At 35.0% G+C, this 25763-nt stretch overlaps 1 protein-coding gene and 1 pseudogene across 1 annotated transcript; both read right to left on the reverse strand.

Moving 5' to 3' along the window:
- Positions 1-6514: 6514 nt before the first annotated feature.
- Positions 6515-7412, reverse strand: LOC116626403 (annotated as a pseudogene).
- Positions 7413-22212: 14800 nt separating this feature from the next.
- On the reverse strand, positions 22213-23207 carry LOC116626401 (olfactory receptor 2T33-like). Its single transcript, XM_032395681.1, has one exon. It carries the CDS (start codon positions 23149-23151, stop codon positions 22213-22215), a length of 939 nt encoding a protein of 312 aa, XP_032251572.1. The 5' UTR covers positions 23152-23207.
- Positions 23208-25763: the final 2556 nt, after the last annotated feature.

Raw genomic sequence — 25763 nt, forward strand, 5'->3', positions numbered from 1 at the left:
CAGAGAGGAGAATAGTCTAAAACTAGAATAAATGACAAAATCTATGTTTTCAGAAGTGGTAAAAAGTGCTACTTTGGGGATGATAGAGAATAAAAGCACAGAAGTGGCTTTGGAGGTACTTGTCATGTCTACTACCCAATCAATGTGCCAGCTGCAGTGGTTTTATTTATTTATTTTTATTTTTATTTTTTTATTATTAACATATAATGTATTATTTGTTTCAGGGGTACAGGTCTATGATTCATCAGTCTTACACAACACACAGCGCTCACCACAACACATACCCTTCCGGATGTCTATCACCAAGCCACCCCATCCCTCCCACCCCCCTCTGCTCCAGGCACCCTCAGTTTGTTTCCTGAGATTAAGAATTCCTCATATCAGTGAGGTCATATGATACATGTGTTTCTCTGATTGACTTAGCTCACTTAGCATAATACGTTCTAGTTCCATCCACATCATTGCAAATGGCAAGATTTCAGTTTTTTTATGGCTGCATAATCTTCCATTGTATATATATACCACATTTTGTCTATACATTCATCTGTCGATGGACATCTGGGCTCTTCCCATAGTTTGGCTATTGCGGACATTTCTGCTATAAACATTGGGGTTCAGGTGCCCCTTTGGATCACTACATTTGTATCTTTGGGGTAAATACCCAGTAGTACAATTGTTGGTTGTATGGCAGCTCTATTTTCAACATTTTGAGAAACCTCCATACTGTTTTCCCAGAATGACTGCACCAGCTTGCATTCCTGCCAACAGTGCAGGAGGGTTCCCCTTTCTCTGCATCCTTATCAACATCTGTCATTTCCTGACTTGTTAATTTTAGCCATTCTGACTGATGTGAGGGGGTATCTCATTGAGGTTTTGATTTGTATTTCCCTGATGCCAAGTGACGTTGAGAACTTTTTCATGTGTCTGTTGGTCATTTGGATGTCTTCTTTGCAGAAATGCTGTCCATTCCTTCTGCCCACTTCTTAATTGGATTATTTGTTCTTTGGGTGGTGAGTTTGATAAGTTCTTTATAGATTTTGGATACTAGCCCTTTATCTGATATGTCATTTTCAAATATCTTCTCCCATTCTGTCAGTTGTCTTTTGGTTTTGTTGACTGTTTCTTTTGCTGTGCAAAAGCTTTTTATCTTGATGAAGTCCCAATAATTCATTTTTGCCTTTGTTTCCCTTGCCTTTGGAGATGTGTCTAGGAAGAAGTTGCTGCGGCTGAGGTCGAAGAGGTTACTGCCTGTGTTCTCCTCCAGGATTTTGATGGATTCCTGTCTCACATTTAGGTCTTTCATCCATTTTGAGTCTATTTTTGTGTGTGGTGTAAGGAAATGGTCCAGTTTCATTCTTCTACATGTGGCTGTCTAATTTTCCCAATACCATTTGTTGAAGAGAACGTCTTTTTTTTTTTTTTTTTTAAGATTTTATTCACTTATTTGACAGAGAGAGAGAGAGCACAACCAGGGGGAGCAGCAGAGGGAGAGAGAGAAGCAGGCTCTTTGCTTAACAGAGAGCCCAATATGGGGCTTGATACCACGGCCCCAGGATCATGACCCAAGCTGAAGGCAGATGCTTAACCAACTGAGCCACCCAGGCGTCCTGAAGAGACTGTCTCTTTTCCATTGGATATTCTTTCCTGCTTTGTCAAAGATTGGTTGACCATAGAGTTGAGGGTCCATTTCTGGGCTCTCTATTCTTTTCCATTGATCGATGTGTCTGTTTTTGTGCCAGTACCATACTGTCTTGATGATTACAGCTTTGTAATAGAGCTGGAAGTCTGGAATTGTGATGCTGCCAGCTTTGTTTTTCTTTTTCAACATTCCTCTGGCTATTTGGGGTATTTTCTGGTTCCATACAAATTTTAGGATTATTTGTTCCATTTCTTTGAAAAAAGTTGATGGTATTTTGATAGGAATTGCATTAAATGTGTAGATTGCTCTAAGTAGCATAGACATTTTCACAATATTTGTTCTTCTAATCCATGTGCATGGGACGTTTTTTCCATTTCTTTGTGTCTTCCTCAATGTCTTTCATGAGTATTCTACAGTTTTCTGAGTACAGATCCTTTGCCTCTTTGGTTGGATTTATTCTTGGGTATCTTACAGTTTTGGGTGCAATTGCAAATGGGACAGACTCCTTAATTTCTGTTTCTTCTGTCTTGTTGTTGGTATATAGAAATGCAACTGATTTCCATGCATTGATTTTATATCCTGCCACTTTACTGAATTCCTGAATGAGTTCTGACAGTTTTGGGGTGGAGTTTTTTGGGTTTTCCAAGTAAAGTATCATATCATCTGCAAAGAGTGAGCATTTGACTTCTTTGCTGATTCAGATGCCTTTTATTTCTTTTTGTTTGATTGCTGAGGCTAAGACTTCTAGTACTATGTTGAACAGCAATGGTGATAGTGGACATCCCTGCCATGTTCCTGACCTTAGGGGAAAAGCTCTCAGTTTTTCCCCATTGAGAATAATATTCACTGTGGGTTTTTTCCTAGATGGCTTTTATGATATTGAGATATGTACCCTCTATCCCTACACTATAAAGAGTTTTAATCAAGAAAGTATGCTCTATTTTGTCAAATAATTTTTCTGCATGAATTGAGAGTATCACATGGTTCTTGTCCTTTCTTTTATTCATATAGTGAAAATCTATCAAGTGTTTGGATATCATATTTCAATAGCATTTTTTAAAAGTGAAAAATGCAAACAGTAATTGTCCATGGAGTGATTAAAAAATATGATAATATTATGATGATGACATGCTTTATTAGTAGGTATACTGAAATTTGTGAGAACAGAGAGGAAGGATATAGCTTCCTTATGTAAATGACACCAGAGCTCAAACTTGAAAACAGTGAAAATTATGAATTATTCCATCAAAGAACTTTATGTGAGAATAGTGGATCATAAATTGAACATACAGGCAATTGTGTACTTGATATAATTGTGTTGTTTAAACTTCTTCATAGAACTGCATTTTATTTAATGTGAAGATAACAAAGTTAGATAGTAGTTGTGGTGTATGGTCCTGCAGATGTAGGGATGTACCAGATAAAGGACATAATTGCTTATCATACTAAGGAAAGTAACATCATCAATATGTATCTTAGTTAGATAACTCAAGAGGATTTTCAAGTCATTCTAGATTTAAAGAGAGATTGAGGGCACCTGGGCGGCTCAGTTGGTTAAGCGACTGCCTTCGGCTCAGGTCAAGATCCTGGAGTCCCAGGATCAAGTCCTGCATCGGGCTCCCTGCTCAGCAGGGAGTCTGCTTCTCCCTCTGACCCTCCCCCCTCTTATGCTCTCTCTCTCTCTCAAATAAATAAATAAATCTTTAAAAAAAAGAGAGAGAGAGAGATTGAGGAGAAACAGAGACTTGGGCTGGGAGACTACAGCTAACACGATGACCCCTTCAGATTCCCATAACTTGTGAGAATAAATGAGAATGACTAGTTAGGATCCTCTCCAGGAAGCCACTGTTTTAGAAAATTTGAAAAATGTCTTTTAAAAGACAAAGAAAACAAAAGAATGCCTTTTGTGCATTGTTGCCACCACAGTATCTTTATTATGGAATTTTAGAGTTGGCCTTTCTACACAGCTCTTGGCCACATTATATAATCAGGCACTAATGTTTGTACATTGATTTTACAAAAGTTATGATAGTCTTTCTCATTCTCTCTCTCTGTGTCTCTCTCTGTCCCCACTTCCTTTCACTGTGTCTATCCAAAAAAGATCATAGGTGTTTTTTTGATTTAATCAGATCACAAAGACCAAATATTTTCTACTTTTTTCATTTATCATGTCTATTTTCCCAGACATTGTACCTAAAACAAATTTATCACATATTCCTGTATCTCACACATAATGGCTCCTGTAAGTAGATAAAGGGTCTTCCAGGTTAAACATAAAGTTTACAACCCATTTATCATTATTTTCTGTGTGGACTGTCTTTGACATTCCTTTGAGAACAAACATTTCAATATCTGTGGTAGAACTCAAATGTTCACTTCTGTATCTGACTTATAGCTATGGCCAAAACATATATCTATACTTTGCATTAGATTCTTTATTTGCAGCTTTATCTTAAGAATGGGTCACTGAGAAACAACAACAACAACAAAAACAAAACAAAAACAAAACAAAAAAACCAGAGCAAATACACAACATCTAAATGAACATGATTCCAATAGAAATAAATTCTTGAACTTTTCAGGGGGATCCATCACATGGTTCTGAGGCTGTAAATTGCACCCAGTAGGGGCAATGGTGGTATCTTCACAGGACTCATTCTCAGGCTGTTGTTGGACATTTTTTATGGTTGTAGAGTTTCAGATATTATTCACTTCCATATATGGAGATTCTGTAAGTCTTTAAAGCATTTTTAGTAATACATTATCAGTTAAAATTGGACTAAATTCATGTCTTTCTCCAGTTAAGAACTCTAGCTGATAATATAAGATTCCAAATCCCATTTTGATTCAGTAGGAAAATCTTGTTAGAACATACTCCAGGGGTGCCTGGGTGGCTCAGTCATTAAGCGTCTGCCTTCGGCTCGGGTCATGATCCCAGAGTCCTGGGATCAAGCCCCGCATCAGGCTCCCTGCTCAGTGGGGAGCCTGCTTCTCCCTCTCCCACTCCCCCTGCTTGTGTTCCCTCTCTCACTGTGTCTCTCTCTGTCAAATAAATAAATAAAATCTTAAAAAAAAAAAAAGAACATACTCCAGTAAAGAGAGCTTGAGGACCTGAAGTAAGGCAGTGGTTACAGTGATTGAAAAAGATTATAAATTACTTGAGTAGAAAAAAATTGAGGAAATTGTTTAGTTGATTAGTTTATTGCAATGAAAGAACAAAATGCTTATGTTCACTTGTAATTGTCTTATTGGCTCACCATTTTGAATGAAATGTGTCTGTGTGTTCCTCACAATGTATGAAGTCCTTGGTAGGTATTTGGTCATTGTGGAGCATTTGTCTTTTTTATGCTTTTAATTTTTTTTTTACATTTTTTTCAGATTCTTTCAAATTTTGTAGTCCTGTAACCAAGTTAAAGAGATGAGTTAAATCTTTCAACAGGAAGCAACTGTTATGTTTTCCCACACAATTAGGACATTATCATTCAGTTACTTGTGTTCAAAAAATTCCACTTAATTTAAATTTGGAGAGATGCGAGTTATAACCAACTATCATTCTATAAGTCAAGTTTTTAATCTGCTAAATGCTTAATTGCCATAGTGATAAAAATGTCCAAATTTACATGATCTTTTTAAGTCTCTCCCATTGTTGATGGGATGTAAACTGGCACAGTCATTATGGGAAACAGTATGGATGTTCTCAAAAAATTAAAAATAGAACTACCATATGATCTAACACTCTCCTTTCTGTGTATATTCCAAAGAAAATGAAATCACTATCTCAAAGAAGTATCTGCACTCCCATGTATATTGCAACATTATTCACAATAACCAAGACATAGGAACAACCTAAGTATCCATCAGTGGATGAATGGACTTACAAGAGTCATAAATATATATACACTGGAATATTATTTAGGCTTGGATAAAAACAAAACAAAACAAAAACTTCATCACTGCAACAACATGGATGAATCTAAAGAATATCATGTTTAGTGATATAAGCCAGAAACAGAAAGAGAAGTATTGCATGATCTCACTTATATGTGAAAGAAATAAAACTCTTAATAGAAGACAGTATAATGTTGTTTACCAGGGTCTAGTTGGTCGGTAAATAGGGAAATTTTACTCAAATAAAGCAAAGTTTCAGATATGCAGGATGAAAAAATTCTGGAGCCTTAATATACAATAAAAGTGACTATAGTTAACAGTGTTCTATCACATACTTGAAGTTTGCTAACAAAAAAGTTCTTAACTGTTCTCACACACAACTTACTATGTAGGGTGATAGATATGTTAATTAACTAAATTGCGTGATGTTTTCACAATGTATATCAAATTATGACATCGTACACCATAAAATATACAACTTTGTCAATGATGCCAATATAGTTTAAAAAGTATAAATTATTATGCAAATATATAAAGTATTTGTTTCCAATTATGTTAGGTTCATCCTAAATTATTTATTGTTCTTAGGTCCTAATTTACTAATATTGGTAAAAAAAAAAGAAAAAAAAATATTGTAGAAAAAAATATTATAGAACTGGTATGATGCATGATACCATTGATTTAGTCAGTTTTTATTTTCCATTTTACATGTTAGTAAAATATTTTTGCACACAAGTTAGTGGAAAATGCATTCCCTTTATACAGATGGAGAAAAAAGGATCACAAAGAAAAAAAATAATTCCTTAGACTATAAAATTATTATAGGAAACCTCAATTTATTCAATTTTCTACATTAATTTCAGTTCTTTCCCTGTAAGCATATAATATTTTTCTTCACAATGGTGTATGGCTAAATTGACATGTAACTGAAGCTTTAGAACTAAAGTATATTGTCTACATTATCACAGATTGGATTCTCTGAAAGAATCATCTCAGAGCCCCCATCACCTCCTTGTTTCTTGGGCTGTATATGATGGGGTTGAGCACTGGGGTCAGGGTGGTGCAGACGACAGCCAGAATCTTGTCCTCTGTTGGTGATCAGAGGGATCTAGAGCATAGATAAATATAAACAAAGGTTGCACAGTAGACAGTCACCACAGTGAGGTGGGTGCTGCAGGTTGAATAGGCCTTCTTCCTCCCTTCTACTGATTTCATGCATCAGTTTGCATGGAGAACTCAGCCATAGGAACATACAATAACAATGAAAGGAAACATAAGGAAGAGGGTGGAGCTTACAAACAGTGTACTCATAGATCCAGGTGTCCATACAGGACAGAGCTAACCTGGCCATAACATCACAGAAGAAATAGTTGATGGCTCTGGACTGGCTAAGGGATATGGAGAATATATGTGGTGGGAGCATAGGAGTTGATCGAGCTCATTATCCTGTTATCATCAGCACACGTACTCTTTTGCTCATACAAATGGCATAGTGGAGAGGAAAGCAAATAGCCACATAATGATCATAGGCCATAGTGGCCAATAGTAATCCTTCTCTACCAGCTAAAGCCATAAAGAAGAAACGCTGAACTGCACACCTGATTAAAGAAATAGACTTGTTTCCAGAGAGATAATCAGAAGCCATCTTGAGGACAACGGTGGAGATGTAGTTCAGGTCCATGAGGGAGAGCTGACTAAGTAGAAAATGCATGGGTGTGTGAAGAGGGGTATCCAGGAGGATGAGGACGATCATGCACAGGTTGCCAAACAGAAGGATTAGGAAAACAAGAACAATGAAAATGAAGAAAAACAGGCCAATTCTTGAAGGTGGGAATAACCCACCTTCTAAGATGAAATCAGTAGAAGTTTGATTTTAATTTTCCATGTGGCATTAATTTTTTCCTAAAAACAGACACAACAGTAAATTAATATAGAACAGAATGCTATTTTTATTTCATTATTTCATTCATACAGTGATTTACTCATTGAATATTGCAGCTTCTAAATGAAGAACAAACTTAACTATTTTGAAAAAAAATCCTCGGTTTTTGCTTCATAGGTAAAATCTTCATGAGGCAAACATCTGTGGCCAAAATATTCTCTACAAATCTGTGAATTTGTAAGAATAATATATTTCTCAGGGACACTCAGTTGAGCATCTGATTCTTGATTTTGTCTCAGGTGATGATCTCAGGGTTGTGAGATTTAGCCCCACATTAGTCTCTCCAGTCAGTGGGAAGTCTGATGGGGGTTCTCTCTCTTCCTCTCCCTCTTCTTTTTCCTCTGCCTTTCCCCACTCTATCAAATAAATAAATACATCATATATATATATATATATTTCTCTAATAACATCATTAGGATATAAATATTTTATTTTTCTACATAAATTCAGTTATCTTCAAAGACAGAACTTATAAGTTAAATGTATGCATAGCTAATCAATGTAAATGCATAAATTATAGACCCATATTTGAGTAAATTTTGTTTACCCTTAGAGGATTCTTTTTATCTTTTATATTTAAACACTAATATTTCAGAAACTGCAGTAGTCTATTAGGTCATGTGCAGATCTGCATTCTCTTTTTGTGTTCTCCTCCAAAAGATTGACACAACAGCTCCTTAGATATCAATTGTTGTTATTTGCTTCTTTGTTTCAGAAATCTATAACAAATCTTTATTGCCAAATACCATTTATGTAAAGCCATTTTCTTCTTAAAAAAAAAGATTTTATTTATTTATTTGATAAAGAGAGCGAACACGCAAGCAGGTGGAAAGGCAAGCAGAGGGAGAGGGAGAAGCAGGCTCCCCACTGAACAGAGAGCTTGACATGGGGCTAGTCCCAGGACCTTGAGATCATGACCTGAGCCAAAGGCAGATACTTAACTGACTGAGCCACCCAGGTGCCTCAAAGCCATTTTCTTCTGCCTCCTTACCCAACTTTAGAATGCTCTAATTAAAATAGGTCCCTTCTCTGAGAATCTATAATACAATTTCATTTTTCTTTCCATGTAAGCTCAAGCTCTCTTGAAAGATGTATGTTCAGTCCATCTGTTTCTCAATACTTACATAACATTACACATTGCTTTATGGCACCTTTTTGTACTTATTCTTTTTTTTCTATCTTTTTGTTTTTATGCATTTAAAATTCTTTCCATCTTATTCCATAGATAAGTGTGGGAGTATAAGCACATATATTTATCACTGCTCTGTCATAAACCCCAACTGACATGATAATAAAGAGATACACTCTTCTTGTATCATGATTCAAAGGGGCACATGCAACCCAAAGTTTATAGCAGTGATGTTCACAATAGCCAAAATATGGGAAGAGCTCAGATATCCATTGACAGATGAATGGATAAAGAAGAACTGGTATATATGGAACATTATTCAGCCATCAGAAAGAATGAAATCTTGCAATTTGCAACAATATGGATAGGACCAGAGGATGTTACGCTAAGCAAAATAAGTCTGTCAGAGAAAGACAAATATCATATAATTTCACTTATACGTGTAATTTAAGAAACAAAACAGATGAACATAGGGGAAGGGAGGGAAAAATAAAATACGATTTAAACAGAGAGGGAGGCAAACCATAAGAGACTCTTAACTCTAGGAAACAAACTGAGGATTGCTGGAGGGGAGGTGGGTGGGGGAATGGTGTAATTAGGTAATGGGCATAAAGAAGGTCACCTGATGTAATGGTCGCTGAATGTTACATGCAACTGATGAATCACTAAATTCTACCCTGAAACTAATAACACATTATATATTAACTAAATTAAATTTAAATTAAAAAAATTAAAAAGGAAGAAATACACTATTAATTTAAGGAAAACTGGAGAAGAAAATGGTGTGGAGCGATAAGAGAAGAAAAAGTTTAGGACCCTTTGGAAAATGAAATTTTAAGAAACAGTTCTTCATTTAAAAGGAGAAAGAGAGAGTGGGTTGCCTGGTGGCAAGATCAGTTAAGCATCTGACTCTTCATTTTGGCTCAGGTCCTGATCCCTGGGTCCTGGGATTGAGCCCTGCATCTGGCTCCCAACTCAGTGTGGAGTCTGCTTGAGATTCTCTTCTCCCTCTGCCCCTCCCCCCATGAATTCTCTCACTCTTTCTTTCTAAAAAAAACAAATAAATAAAATCTTTAAACAAAAAGGAGAAGGAGAAATGTCATTCTGAGAGTCTTACTCATGGGAATGAGTAGAAGCATTTTCCTGCAGAGGGAATACTATCAGCAAGAAAACTCAGCATACCATTAGAAGTTGTTAAATCTACAGCACAAATATTATATATTATATAAAAGGAAGTGTAAGATAATAATAAAAGACTTCTGGAAATTAAAAATATAATAATTAATATAATAAATTCATTAAAAGTTTCAAAAGATAAACTGGAGAAAATTGACTAGAAAGAAAGCAAGAACAAAAAGAAAACATAAAAAGTTTGACATTTTTAAAAAAATGCCTGGGCAGGGGCGCCTGGGTGGCTCAGTTGGTTAAGCAACTGCCTTCGGCTCAGGTCATGATCCTGGAGTCCCTGGATCGAGTCCCGCATCGGGCTCCCTGCTCGGCAGGGAGCCTGCTTCTCCCTCTGACCCTCCCCCCCTCTCATGTGCTCTCTCTCTCTCTCATTCTCTCTGTCTCAAATAAATAAATAAAATCTTTAAAAAAAAAAAATGCCTGGGCAGCTCAGTTGGCTGAGCATCAGGCTCTTGATTTCAGCTTAGGTGATTATCTCAGGGTGCTGGGATTGAGTACCATGCCTTGACTCCTGCTTAGCTGAGAGTCTGCTTCTCTCCTTCTCCCTCTTCCTCTGCCTCTGCCCCCGCTGGTACTCTAAATCAATCAGTCAATCTTTTTAAAAATAAAATAAAATAATTTTTAAAAAGATAATTAGAGAATTAATATAATTCAATTTATACATATGGGTATTCTTAAAAATGCATATGGCCTAATAATTAAGGAGTGAATATTATCAACAAGAATTTTTCTCAGAACTGTCATACATGAACTATAATATTTAAATACAATGCAAAGAACACAGAAGCACAAATGATGTTATTTATTAAAAGATTTTTTTTGGAAAATTCTATCTTCTTATAAACAATTTCTTGACAATTCTTAATATCAGCCAAAAATTTATATTACTACACTTCTTTAGAGAAATTATAATGATACAATTAGAAGACATATATTCAGTGATAACCAATAAAATAGTATCAGGTTTTGCAGTATGTTATATTTTCATATAAAACCAGTAATTTCCAGAAAATGAAACAATTCCATCAATGCATGCCCCAGAACATAAAGTGGGATGTAGCTGTGATGAGAGCATGGGAGGAGAGAAAGAGGGTGAAGGTGGTGATGTAGAGAGGAAGCAGCATCTCACTCACAGTGGCCTCATTTAGAAACCACAGTCTGGTATTTGGGATTTAAAAATCAAGCATGAAAAGATAAACATATTGTCTAAAATATCAGGAGAGTATTGGAACAAATTACAAAATAATTTGAGCATTTACTTTGGGTGTCAGGAGGAGTGGGTTATAGGACCATCATTTTACCTTATGGTTTGTTGATGCCATGTCCATGCATTATTTGAATAAATTATTAAAGTCATATACAAATTATTTCACAGTTAATAATTTTCAGTTATTCAAATTATTACATATGTGAATCTCCAGATACATTGTAAAATACTGGATTTTTGTGGAACAATTGATTTTGAAATTTTGTGTGGAGTTTGACAACTTGCAGGGGAAAATCTAGGAGAGCTATTTTATTTTCCTAAAATGGCATTTAGTTTAATTATGAGACCAGAATATTAGGTTGATATCATTGGATATAGTTTATATTCATAACATCAATTATTGACAAGATTGAAAATGTAATATTTATAATTACCAATGGAATCAACATTGCTAGTATTCTTATCATTTGCAGTATATATAAAGCTGATATGACAAAGATTTCATTAGGTAGTTAATATTATTGCAGACTAATTCTGAGAAAAACAACACATAACCAAAGTAATAAAAGGAAAGTCAAATTTCTTCTTTAATTCCATTGTTGCATGACTGCCAATGCAGAATAATTTTGAATTATCTATGTCCCCCTGTTGTATATGCTAATAACCTATATGTGATATTATTTAAAGAAATGTTGTATCTGAAAGGGAAGCAACATCAGCCATTGAATATCTGTTTCAAGGTCTAAAGTAATAATATTGTTTTTCTTTTATAAAAATAAATCAGATGTTTCCCCTTTCATTTTGCTTTAGTCCAATGAAATACAATGAATAATATATTTACAAACCATTTACAAAAGATTTTCACGTTTTGTTTTTTTTAGTTCTGCTAAGTATACGCAGGTGAAAATCAATCAGGTGGTTTTTTATTAACTTGGAGAAACAAGTCTTGAACCTGACAAGGCCTACACACAGAGAATACAGAACTATCAACTTTTATTGGCCATCTCCACTGGGTGGAATCAGACTTGTGTTAATATTTGTGCCATAATTAAATTTTATTTAACCCTGAACAATGGCTCTTGAAGTCGATGTAACCTAAAAATTTTATAGATGATAAACCAAGATTCAGGTTTTAAGTGACTTTTTCTGCTTCCACTGCTACTAATTTAGCTTCTAGACTAATAGATATAGATATTTACATGCTAAGAATGTATTTAAATTGATAAACGGTCTTATCCTTCAAAAGGCAATTCTGACATTAGTGGATATTGTTTTCACTTGTTAAAACTAAAAATATATATATATTCTTCTCATTTAGTGCCCTGAATATGGCTTGCCAGGCCTTTCTGGCTTGCCAGGTCTCTGTGGATAGGTCTGACGTTATTCTGATGTTCCTCCCTCTGTACGTAAGGAATCTCTTCCCCCTAACTGCCCTTAAGATGGTTTCCTTGGTTCTAGGATTTGCCAGTTTTACTATTACATGCCACGGTGTTGGCCTGATTTCCTTGATCTTGGGAGGGGTCCTCTCTGCCTCTAGGACACGAATGTTTGTTTCATTCCCCAGATTAGCGAAGTTCTCAGCTATGATTTGCTCAAATATATCTTCTGGTCCTCTCTCTGTCTCCACCCCCTCTGGGATTCCAATAATTCTGACATTGGAACGCTTCGTGGTGTCACTTATTTCTCTGATTCTTTTATCATGGATTCTGAGTTGTTTTTCCCTGGCCTCCTCTTTTCCCTTTTTGTCTATTAATTGGTCTTCTAAATCACTAATTCATTCTTCTGCCTTGCTTACCCAGGCTGTTAAGTTATCTAGATTAGACTGGATCTCATTGATAGCATTTTTAAGTTCTGCCAATTCAGCTTTCATTTCTGCCCTCAAAGACTCTATGTTGCCATTAATTGATTTCTCCATTCTAGCTATCATCTTCACAATTGCTACCCTGAATTCCATTTCTGACATCTTGGTTATATCTGAATCCATTTGTAAATCTGTGGCATAAGTCATAGTCTCTGAGTTTTTCCTATTTTGGGGGCCCCTCCTCCTAGTCATTCCGTTGAGGGGTGCTTGAGGGAATGTATAGAGTCCATTATTGACCACAACCCAAGCAAGATGCACCTGTTTTTTAGGGACCTTAGGGGTGCTGGCCTCTTATTTTCCCAGCCTATCTTCTGAGGGAGGGGCCTGCTGCGCTGTTACTCAGGCAACCCTGTTTGAGCAGATTTGCCCTGCCCCCTGTGGTGGGGGATGTGCTCAGTGAAAACTGGTTTTGGGGGGCTTTTGTTCTCTGATGGCCTTCCCTGGTGGCTTTCCATATCTCTTCTGGGAGTCACAGCAGAAGAGATTATTTCTAACCCTCTGCCTCAGAGCAGAGAGATTGCAGTCTGTTCTTCAGTGAGGTCTCCAGGCCACAGTATCTCCCTTTCTGTCTGTGCTGCTATAAACTGCAGGAATGTTCACAATACCAAAACTGTGGAAGGAGCCGAGATGCCCTTCAACAGATGAATGGATAAAGAAAATGTGGTCCATATATACAATGGAATATTACTCAGCCATCAGAAAGGATGAATACCCAACTTTTACATCAATATGGATGGGACTGGAGGAGATTATGCTAAGTGAAATAAGTCAAGCAGAGAAAGTCAATTATCCTATGGTTTCACTTATCTGTGGAACATAAGGAATAGCATGGAAGACATTAGGAGAAGGAAGGGAAAAATGAAGGGGGGGAAATCAGAGAATGAGATGAACCATGAGAGACTATGGACTCTGAGAAACAAACTGAGGGTTTTAGAGGGGAGAGGGTGGGGGATGGGTTAGCCTGGTGATGGGTATTAAGGAGGGCACGTACTGCATGGAGCACTGGGTGTTATATGAAAACAATGAATCATGGAACACTACATCAAAAACTAATGATGTATTCTATGGTGACTAACATAACATAATAAAATTAAATTAAAAAAAACTATATAAATAAATATGAAAAAATGAATGATCTTAAAATAGAAATTCAGTATAGATAAAAGAGGGTCATGAATATGTATGACCTTTATGCCCAAATAAATTGATTTAGTTTTTTTTTAAGATTTCATTTATTTATTTGACAGAGAAAGAGAGAGCACAAGCAGGCACAGGCAGAGGGAGAAGCAGACTCCCTGCAGAGCAAGGAGCCCAGTGCAGGACTCAATCCCAGGATCCTGGGATCATGAGCTACCCAGATGTCCCCAAAATGGATTTAGTTTTTAATTTTTACTCATTTTATGATCTCCTGTTTCCTCTTCTGTTATGGTTATCACATTGTCACTTTTTCCTTACAAATATCCAGCTCTAATGAATGGCATAGTAAATGCAGACATCACTTCCAGATCCTCCAAATGAACTGCAATTCATACCTTGCCCCCAGTACCAAAGTGTCCTAGGTGATTTTGATTACCAAAAACACAAGAACAAAAAACAAAAAAAGTACCCATATTATCTCCTCTGTAAATCAAGTTGTAAATGTGCATATTCAAGACACAGTCAGTTTATTCCTACATCATGATGAAGAAAATTTCCCAATCACTGTCTGAGTTTTAAAGTGATAGGCAATTACCATCACTTGAATTCAATAGCCATTATATTGCTTGCATAGATATATTTTTGTATGCTTGTATTTAGTTAAAAACAAAACTGAAAAAAGCTTCACATTAGTGCTTTATACATTTACAGAAGAAATATATTTTTTGAATGGCCTCATTATAAAGATGAAAAAATGATTCCTATAAAGTGAATTATTTAAGACTATGTAGTGATACAATGACGGATCTTGTTGGGCGACCTCTAGAAGCTAGACGATGCAGAGTTTTCCCCTGAATCTTTTTTTTTTTTTTTCCTGCACCACCTTGTCTTTGATCAAAATCAATTCCAAAGAAAGATCTTACTGGTCACTAAATAGGTTTGGTCACATTTGGTCTGATCATTTAAATTGGTACAACAAGAATGTAAAGTTACTAAAGAAGCCTTAAGTTGGATTTCTTGGAAGTTTTATTAGATTAGACTTTTAAAATCATCTAATTGTAAAAACTCTCCATTAGATTTCACATCAATTTGGGTCACTCCTTCTCTTCTCAAGATCCTTGAGATAGTCTAAAGTGCTTAAATTTCCCAAAAGGGAACTTTCTTATTCACCAGTAAGGGAGGAATCCTATAAAACAGGTACCAGGTCAGATTCCCAGGAGAACTTTGAATTCATTGGCTTAATAATGTTTACCTCATTTCTTTGAAATGTCTCATCATACTTGTATTTGCATATCCCTAGATAATAATTATTTTGCGTTGACATCAGTCACATAGAATTTACAGCATTGTGAGATGGCTTTCAGAGATTCCAAATCAGATAACCCAAAAGAGTGTCCTCTGGGGTGTTGGCAAGCATAGTTCTACACAATATCCTTTCATAGAATCTTACATAAGATTACACATTCTTTTAAGTGTTTCCACTAGATTCTACTATAAAAAAAGACAAAGAATATATAGTTTGTGTACTTTAGTTACTTAGAATTAGTAATCGTATTACATATTTAAGAAAGGTGTGATTTAATTGTTTAAAAAGCTATATAGCTTCATATGTTAATGAACCATAAAGAGATCTAAAATACATAGTATTGGTACATGCATATATTTGTGTACCTCTAAATTATATGCTTTTATGAAATCTCATGTAATGAATCAGCATTAATGGTAAATAAATAGAAAAATAGGTAGACATATTTTGAGAGATGAAAATAATTACTACTCAATATACTTTGAGTTTGGATTCAGACTGGAGATGTGTCTGTTCTGTTTTATTGCACAAGCAAGTTACAGATAGTTTGGAGTCCAAACTATATCTAGCTCTAGTTTTGAAACTTAGCAATATAAACTTGGATTAGTAAATTTAACTCTATGAGTCTCATCTATAGATGAGCAAATCAAAACCACAATGAGATATCCACTGACACCTGCTAAAGTGGCTATTATCAAAAATATAATAAGTGTTGGCCAGGATGTAGAGAAAAGGGAATCCTTTGGCAGTGTTCTTGGGAATGTAAATTGGTATAGCCACTATGTAAAAGTATATGGGAGTTCTTCAAATAATTAAAAATACCACATGATCCTACAGTCCCACTTCTAGGTATATATCCAAAGGAAGTAAAATCTATATCTTGAAGCAATATCTGCACTCTGAGTTTTTCAGCATTATTTTTAAAAGTTAAGATATGTAAAACACACACACACACACACACACACACACACACACACACACACAACTAAGTGTTCATCAACAAATGAATGGATAGGGCGCCTGGGTGGCTCAGTCGTTAAGCGTCTGCCTTCGGCTCAGGTCATGATCCCGGGGTCCTGGGATCGAGTCCCACATCGGGCTCCCTGTTCGGCGGGAAGCCTGCTTCTCCCTCTCCCACTCCCCCTGCTTGTGTTCCTGTTCTTGCTATCTCTCTCTCTGTCAAAATAAATAAATAAAATCTTTAAAAAACAAACAAACAAACAAATGAATGGATAAAGAAAGTGTGGAATATGTATTCAACCCAAAAGAATCCACCAAACAATGGCTAGAACTGATAAATTCAGTAAAGTCTCAGGATACAAAAGCAAAGCACAGAAATCTGTTGCATTTCTATACACCAATAATGAAGCACCAGAAAAAGAAATTAAGGAATCCGTCCCATTTACAATTCACTCAAAACAATAAGATACCTAGAAATAAAAGTTTCTTTTATTTAGAAAAGAAAATAAAGGTGAAAGACCTGTACTCTGAAAATTATAAAATTCTGATGAAAGAAATTGAAGAGGACAAAAAGAAATGGAAAGACAGTCCATACTCGTGGATTGGAAGAACAAATATTGTAAAAATATCTATACTACCCAAAGCAGTCTACACATTTAATTCAATCCCTATCAAACTACCAATAGTATTTTTCACAGAGCTAGAACAAATAACCAAAGCAACCTTGAAAAAGAAATGTAAAGCTGGAAGGATCACAATTCCAGACATCAAACTGTATTACAAAACTGTAGTGTTTAAGACAGGATGGTACTTACACAAAAATGGACACATAGATCAACATAACAAAATAGAAACCCCACAAATGAACCCACAACTCTATGGTCAACTAATCTTCAACAAAGCAGGAAAGAATATCCAATGGAAAAAAGACAGTGTCTTCAACAAATGATGTGAAAACTGGACAGTAACAAGCAAGAGAATCATACCACCTTGAAAATGGAAATATTTCCATTTGCAACAACGTAAGCGGAACTGGATGACATTATGCTAAGTAGAATAAGCCAGATACAGAAGTATAAAGACTGCTCAATTACACTTGTATGTGGAATCTAAAATGGTCAAACTCTTAGAAGTAGAAAGTTAAATGACTGTCATCAAAAGCTGAGGGGAGGGAGAATTTGGGGAGACTTGGGTCAAAGGCTGTAAAATTTCCATTATGCAAGATGAATAAGTACTGGAGATCTCATGCACAGCAATTTGAATATGATTAACAATACGGTACTTTATAGTTGAAATATCTAGGAGCATTAATCTTAAGTGGTCTCACTAGCAAAGGAAAAAGAAAGAAAGAAAAAAGAAAGAAACTATGTAAGTTGATGGACACATCAATTGGCTTGATTATGGTGATTATTTCACAATGTGTACATACACTAAAACATCAAGTTGTACATTTTAAATATGTAAAATTTGTATTTAGCAAAAATACTTTAGGAAGAAAAAAAACAAGGGTTATTATAAGGTTTTATAAGATAATGTAAATGGGTTACTTAAAATGTGCTTTGCACAAGTTATCACTGAGCAATAGCTGCGGCATTTACTATCTTTATTATCACCATCCAGCAACATCAAGGAAGGTACCATCAAATTATTTTCATCCAACACTTGATATGACTAGATTCATCATCAGTATAATTCCCAAATCATTTCTGTGTGTCATTTCCATCTGATTTTCACAAAGTATCCTCAATTTCTAATGTAGATATTATTTCACTTGAAGTTCAGTTATACATACACAAGGTTAAAAGATAAAACACCAAACTTAAACACAGAAATCAGTAAAAACAACAACAACAACAACAACAACAACAACTAACTAATACACCCACTATTTCTATGAATACTTGAATTATTTCTAGGTGTCCTTTAAATTTAGAAAATATATAATTGTCCCAGAAACAGACAAATTTTGCTTTTACTATTTTGCCTTTCTTATGGTTTAATTTTATATTTTTGAATAAAATTGAGACAAGGAATCATTTAATTAGAAATAACAGATTCTTATAAATTAAAACAGTGTGTAACAATAATAAGTTTGCCCTGGCAACCATGTAACCACTGTGCTGATCGGCAAAATGTCCTCAGAAAAAACAGGAGAGGGAGACACAGGCTTCCAGTTATGAAATGAATAAATCACGGGAATAAAAGCACAGCATAAAAATATAGTCAATGATATTGTAATAGTGTTGTATGGTGTTAGATGGTATCTACACTAAAGGTAAATGTAGCATATGTAAAAACTTGCCATATCACTATGTTGTACACCTGAAACTAATGCAACATTGTGTGTCAACCATATGCAAATATAAAGTGTAAAAAAAACCCAAACCAACAAACCACACACACACACACACACACACATCAAAGTAAGAAAGGAAATTCTACTTTCTACTATTGTTATTGAGGATTTGTACTCTTACATGTTAGTTTTGTTCATCAAATTTTATGTAAGCCCATCTAAAACCTATTGCCAATAAGACTCAATCCCATATTTTACACAGACCTTCATATCCTTTCCCATTCAGATACCATATTTATGAACTAACTCCAAAATCACTTCCTATTATAAAAATACAGCCATTCCTGCTCAAACTCTACTTAAAATCTTCTACCTCTGGTCTTGACCAACCCTTACATAGATCAATTCACTAATTTCTTAAACAGATCACCTTAAAATTATAATGATTTTAATCTAGACAGTAATCCAAACTGCCAGAATTAACGCAATGGCATCAACATTAAACAGTCTTTTTTTTTTTTTAAAGATTTTATTTATTTATTCATGAGAGACAGAGAGAGAGAGAGAGAGAGAAGCAGGCTCCCAAGGAGCAGGGAGCCCGATGTGGGACTCGATCCCAGGACCCTGGGATCATGACCTGAGCCAAAGGCAGACGCTTAACCATCTGAGCCACCCAGGTGCCCAATGGCATCAACATTAATATGAGCACATCACATGCCTGCATGAAAATAGTTCTACTTCTAGAGAGTATAATTCATGTTACACATACCATATTAAGCACTCTACACTTAGTTAAAATTTTCCCCATCTCCAGAAGATTCATCACAGGCTCTGGGGACAATGCATCTCCCCTTTCTTGATAAATATGATTTATATTTCAAATACAATTGTTTCTCAAAATATGTTGGTTCAATTATGAGACAAATAAATTCTTCTCACATTTGAAGTTTCTTTTGTATCCATATAAACATTTAGTATACATTTTGTGACACAGAATTATTATTACTCTTAAAGTGACCATATTTTCATGAACATGGCATTATTTAGTATAGACCTTAATCTTGTTCAGCATAAATCCGGGAAAGAAGTTCATAGATAATATCAACCATTGACTATATTATCAATTTTACTGTTTCACTGCTAATTTACAATAGATTTTCTGGATAAACACCAATTCTTTCCAAGATCCTCACACACACAATCTTTTAAATCCATTTCCACTAAGTGAAATTTTCTTTTTGAGATCCCCTGGTTGTGAAATACCTTAATGTATCAATTGCTTATTTTGGTGGTTTAAAAACAGCAGCTCTTAATTAATTCTAATCAAATTCTTCTAAGCACTTGTAGAGGGGTCTCATCTCTTATGTAATAAATTAAAATAAAAAAATTATGACATGTACTCTTTGTTATCTCCCAATTTTACATCATCACTGGATTGAATAGCTGACAGGGGTCCTACTGTATTCATATGAACAAAGTCATTTTTCTGAACGGACTTCTTTGAATACTTTTCAAACAAATGTATATATTCATCTCTTATCCCTGCACTTGGCATCTTAGATATTTCAGGAAGACTCAGCAGCAATCATTATTCAAGTTCTTTACCTAGAGATTAAAGAAAAGAACCCTTTTCTGTGTGTGTGTGTGTGTGTGTGTTCACTGGGAAAGCCCACGGAGACTTGAATGACATAATTTAAGTCACTAGTAACTCAAGATGGCCTCAGGCCAAGATTGGAAAGGAGTTCTTATAATTTATTTACATGTTTTCAAAGATGTGTTAAGGGTCAATTCAGTGGGGAAACAAATATACTTATTCAGATTCTTCCAGTGCTATTATTTCTCTAAAGTTTTATGGAGTCAGAAATTTTATATATTGTTATTCAGTAATTGCACAAGAATAATGTGTAAACATATTAATTTATTTGGCAGTTTGTAGAACATCGGCTTAAAAATTAGATACATTATAATGGAACATGATAAATTTTATATAAACACGCAGGCAGAAATTCTTAAATTACTACAAAATTTGGATATAATCTTCAATTTAGTGTAGATATTTATTTTTGAATTATTCTCATTAAGTTAGAGATTATCATTAAGTTATAAAGCATGTTTTACATTTTAAAACAGGTAACAAAATGATAGTACTACTTTGATGGACTACTATTTAAATAATATAAAAATGCATTTTTTATTACAGATAACCCCTTAAATGTTCTTAGATTTTGTATGGTCTCTAGTATTTGCATCAGTGATACATTTCTCTTGGGAAGGGGTACAACAAGTCTGGTTCAAAGGGTTATTTTCTAACTTATTTATGATAAAATATATATTACAAAATTGACAATTTTAACCATCTTTGTGCAATTCAGTGACATAAGTGCATTCATATTTTTGTTCAGTCATCATCATTATCAATCTCTAGAATATTTTCAGCATACCAAACAGAAGCTTCTCACCTTATAAACAATAATTCCCCATCATCCCACCCTATAGTCCTACTAACAATCTCTTCTGTCTCAATTAATTTGTCTATTCTAAGTACCTCATAAAAGTGTAACCATACAATATTTTCCTTTTCTGTTTGGTTTACTTAGACAAATTTTCTCAAGATTCATCCATGTTGTAGGATGTGTCAGAATTTCACTCATTTTAAGTGCAAATAATAATCCATTGTGTATATACAGCACTTTTCATTTCTGCATTCCTCCTCCTGTAGGCATTTTTTTTTTTTTTACCTCTTTGGCTATTGTGAATTATGCTGCTATAAACATTTGTGCACAAATATTTGCTCAAGTTCCTGATTTAATTATTTTTTGTATATATTTAGAAGCATAAGTACTAAATCATATGATCATTCAATGATAAATTTTCAGAGAATTGCCATACTGTTTTTCACAGCATCTGACCAGTTTACATTCCCATCCAGGATGCACTAAGAGAAAAAGAAAGAATGCACTAAGATACCAATTTCTCCACATTTTTGCCAGCACTTGTTATTACTATTATTTAATGTTTACTAGTATCTTTCATAATGGGTGAAAGGACTATTTCATTGTGATTTTTATTTGCATTTCCCTAATGACTAATAATGTTGACTGTATTGTCATATGTTTATCAGGCATTTGTATATATTCTTTGGAGAAATGTGTATTTAAATCCTTCACCCATGTTTTAATATGTTTATTGTTGAGTTTTATGAGTTATTTATGTACTCTAGATGCTTATTCTTTATATGATATATTTGCTTCAATTACACGAGCTATCTTTTCACTTTATTAACGGATGGTTACTAGAGGGGATGTGGGTGGGGGGTGGGTTAAATAGGTGAGGGGGATTAAGGAGGGCACTTGTGATGAGCACTGGGCATTGTATGTAAGTGTTGAATCACTAAATTCTACACCTGAAACGGATATTACACTGTATGTTAATTAGCTGGAATTTAAATCAAAACTTGAAAAAAAATAAAGTCAAGAATAATTTTAAAATAATATAAAATAATTATTATACATAAAAAAGATTCAAAATATATAGTTGTGTCTGTATTTCAAAGTATAATAGTAATAGTTATAGATATAATGCATATATAACTATTCCCTAGGAACTTTCACACAATTCCTTTTGTATAACCTTGAAATTTGGGGGAAATCAATGTAATCTTACTCATGACTTAAGGCAGCACACTGACCCATGCACTTTCTCAGGGCTCCCTTGACATCACTGTTCCTCAGACTGTAGATGATGGGGTTCAACAAAGGAGTGAAGATAGTATAGAACACTGATACTATTTTATCATGATTAGCTGACCTGTAGGATTTGGGTCTCATGTAGATAAAAATGGCAGCTCCATAAAAGAGTCCCACCACAGAGAGATGTGAGGAGCAGGTGGCAAAAGCCTTCTTGCGGGCCTCTCTAGAATGCATCTCGAGAACTGCAGCAAAGATGAGACTATAGGAAACCAGGATGAGAGAAAATGGGACCAGGAGCATTAATACACAGCAGATGTACATGACATTTTCAAAGACTGATGTGTCAGCACAAGCCAAACGCACTAGGGTAGGGGCCTCACAGAAGAAATGATTGATCTCATGTGCATCGCAAAATGGGAAGCTCAGGGTAGCAGCAGCCTGCATGAGCCCATCAGCTGCCCCCAGGAACCAAGACCCCACAGTCATTCTCAGGCATAATTGCCAGCTCATGAGAACAGGGTATCTCAGTGGATGGCAAATAGCCACATAGCGGTCATAGGACATGGATGCTAAGAGGAAGCACTCGCCCCCTTCCAAAGTGATGAAGAAGAAGATCTGCAACCCACAGCCAGCAGGGGAGATGGACTTCTGGCCAGTCAAGTAGTCAGCTGCCATTTTGGGCACAACGGTGGAGACCAGCATCATGTCCATGAGGGAGAGGTGGCTCAGTAGGAAGTACATGGGCATGTGGAGCCGAGCATCCTGGTGAATCAGGAAAATCATGAGGGCATTGCCCACTAGGGAGGTGAAGGCAATTGTCAGAACCATCACAAAGAGAAATAGGTGGGCTTCTGTGTGGTTAAAGAGTCCTAGGAGAATGAAATCTGAGGTGGTGTTCCAGATTTTCATGTTTCAAACAGGAGTGACACTGCAAATGAAGAAATAGATGATAGAGTTTTCATCATTTACAATGTTCTATCTCAATTACATTTTTCATGAAAACTATTTGTGTCAAAATGTTAAAAAAAAACTATTCCAAATCCTTCACCTGTGATTTGCAGTCTTTTTAACTGGACATAATGTTAATTTCACTTTTTTTTTTTCATTTTATTTATAAGTACTTCTCAGGTTTAGTTTGCTTTATAGATATAATGAATACAATTTCTTGATGAGTTGAGAATACTTTGTAAGCATGTCTTTGTGCTACCTGATGTCAACATAATGGACAAGGAGTAAAATATTCAGTTTGTTATTTATATTTGTGCTTGCTCTTATCATGCATAGTCAACATTCTTACACGCTGAATTAAATCAATGTGTTCAGCAATAAAAAGCTAGGTTCTTGTTAATGAGGGTTACACATATCTAACATACCACAATTTATTGAAACTTACAAAAATATGATAGCTTTTCCTGACATTGATTAATCTTGGAAGACATTTTTACTTTCCAAAGAAGAGAAGTTATATTTTCAGGTGTAGGAACTGGAAGGAATTAGTCTGTAGATAGAACCATAACTTAATTTGGAATTGTTAGTGTATTTAGTTTGACTTTATCAAGTTATACACTGAATAAAATAATTACTTTCTTAGAATATGTTCCTCCATGCAAGACTATAATACTAAATGCAACATTTAATTAACTGTACATAAAAGGATTTTGTGTAATGATGTTTTCACGTAAAGTCACAGAGACACAATCTTCTTTGGATAAATAAAAGAAAATAAACTTGTTAGTACTCAATATAGAGATAAGTTCATTTCTTCTTCCTGCACAAGAGAATCTAAATCTCTAAAGGCATTCTCTTCACTGATCTGCTATTACTGAAACTGCTCTAGCTTGTTGAATGAATAAGATCATACTTGAAGAGATGAAGATGCTAATTCAGCCTCAAAGATGTGGTCTAATTCAATGAAAGGGCATGACAGGAATCCACCTGTTCCATGATCATTTGATTTGCTCCCAATTTACATATGCTTCCTGTACTGGAATGCTAATCAAGACAGAGAAAGCGCAAAAAGCTCAATCAATCCCCAACTCCATTGCTTCAGCATCATCATTGTACTGACAGCATTCTACTTCAGGGTTTTAGTTGGTTGTTTCTAAGTTAAACACAGAAACACACTTCTCATAGATACACATTGCATTTCCCAAAACTTTGTTATCTGCACACCCTCAAATCTGTAACATTTGCACTCTGCACACCTAGGAACGATATAAATTCCCTAATTATGGGTCTCTCTAGTGCCTTCCTAAAGGATCTCAAAACCCTCCTAACTCATTTATTTGACTTGAAGACTTCTTATTTTCATTATTCTAAGCTCTCTCATTCTTGAAAAATGATAAAATTTAAAACTTGCTTAAAGGTCAGTCTGTAATATAGTAACTGCAGGGTGTTGAGTAAATTTCTTAAAATACCTTTTGCTATCATCTTACCCATTTTTAAATGTACTGTTACCACAGTGGCATTATGTATATTCACATTATTCTGCAACTATGACTGATATATAATCCCGGAACTCTTCATAATCTATAACAGAAACTCTGTGCCCATTAAACAATGATTTTCTGTTTCTTCCTATCCCTGGGAACTGGCAATCACAATTCTGCTATTCTGGCTCTATGTATTTGACTACTATAGGATATTTAGTTTAGTGTGATTACACAGAATTTGTCTTTTTATGATTGGCTTATTTCACTTAACATCATGTCGTCAACATTTGTTCATGCTGTAACATGTCAGAATTTCCTTCCTTTCTAAGTTGAATAGTATCCCTTTGTATGTATATACAACATTTTCTTTATTAATTCATTCCATCTATGGACATTTGGGCAGCTATCATTCACTTCAATTGTATATTAAAGGATAAGTTTAATGGGATTTTTATATTTTTAAAAAAAATTTATAATGTGAACAGATATAGCTTAATAATATAGTAATTTGAGCTATCTTTTTTCCTTTACATGTATACAAGAGAGATGTATGTGTTTTTAGAGACTCATTACAACAACTAAAATTATTATTACATTTAGTAAATACTGTTTCTTGTGAAGTTTATATATTGTTTTTAAGATTTGATTTATTTATTTGACAGAGAGAGAGATAGCAAGAGCAGGAACACAAGCAGGGGGAGTGGGAGAGGGAGAAGAAGGTTTCCAACTGAGCAGGGAGCCCGATGCGGGGCTCGATCCCAGGACCCTGGGGTCATGACCTGAGCCGAAGGCAGACGCTTAACGACTGAGCCACCCAGGCACCCCTTGTTGTTCTTTTTTAATTTGGAATTATTAGTGATTAACTTTTGAATGGAGATAAGGATGTATCTATGTATTATTTTAAGGTGAAATATATGTATAAAAACAATCCATCATCACAGATCTAATTATCTTTTCAATATATTATTTTGTTTATAGTATTTACTTGTAAGACCAACTAACGTTGTCAATTAAATAATGTCACTGAAAGAAAATTATATTTTTCCAAGAATCACAATGTTAAATTATGTATTGTATCAAAATTCCTAA

The sequence above is a fragment of the Phoca vitulina genome, unplaced genomic scaffold, assembly GCF_004348235.1.
Source record: "Phoca vitulina isolate PV1807 unplaced genomic scaffold, GSC_HSeal_1.0 scaffold87, whole genome shotgun sequence".
NCBI classification, from domain to species: Eukaryota; Metazoa; Chordata; class Mammalia; order Carnivora; family Phocidae; genus Phoca; species Phoca vitulina.

What these genes read in the sequence shown, in the direction of transcription:
- LOC116626401 (XM_032395681.1), bottom strand. Translation starts at nt 23,151, where the DNA reads ATGAAAATCTGGAACACCACCTCAGATTTCATTCTCCTAGGACTCTTT.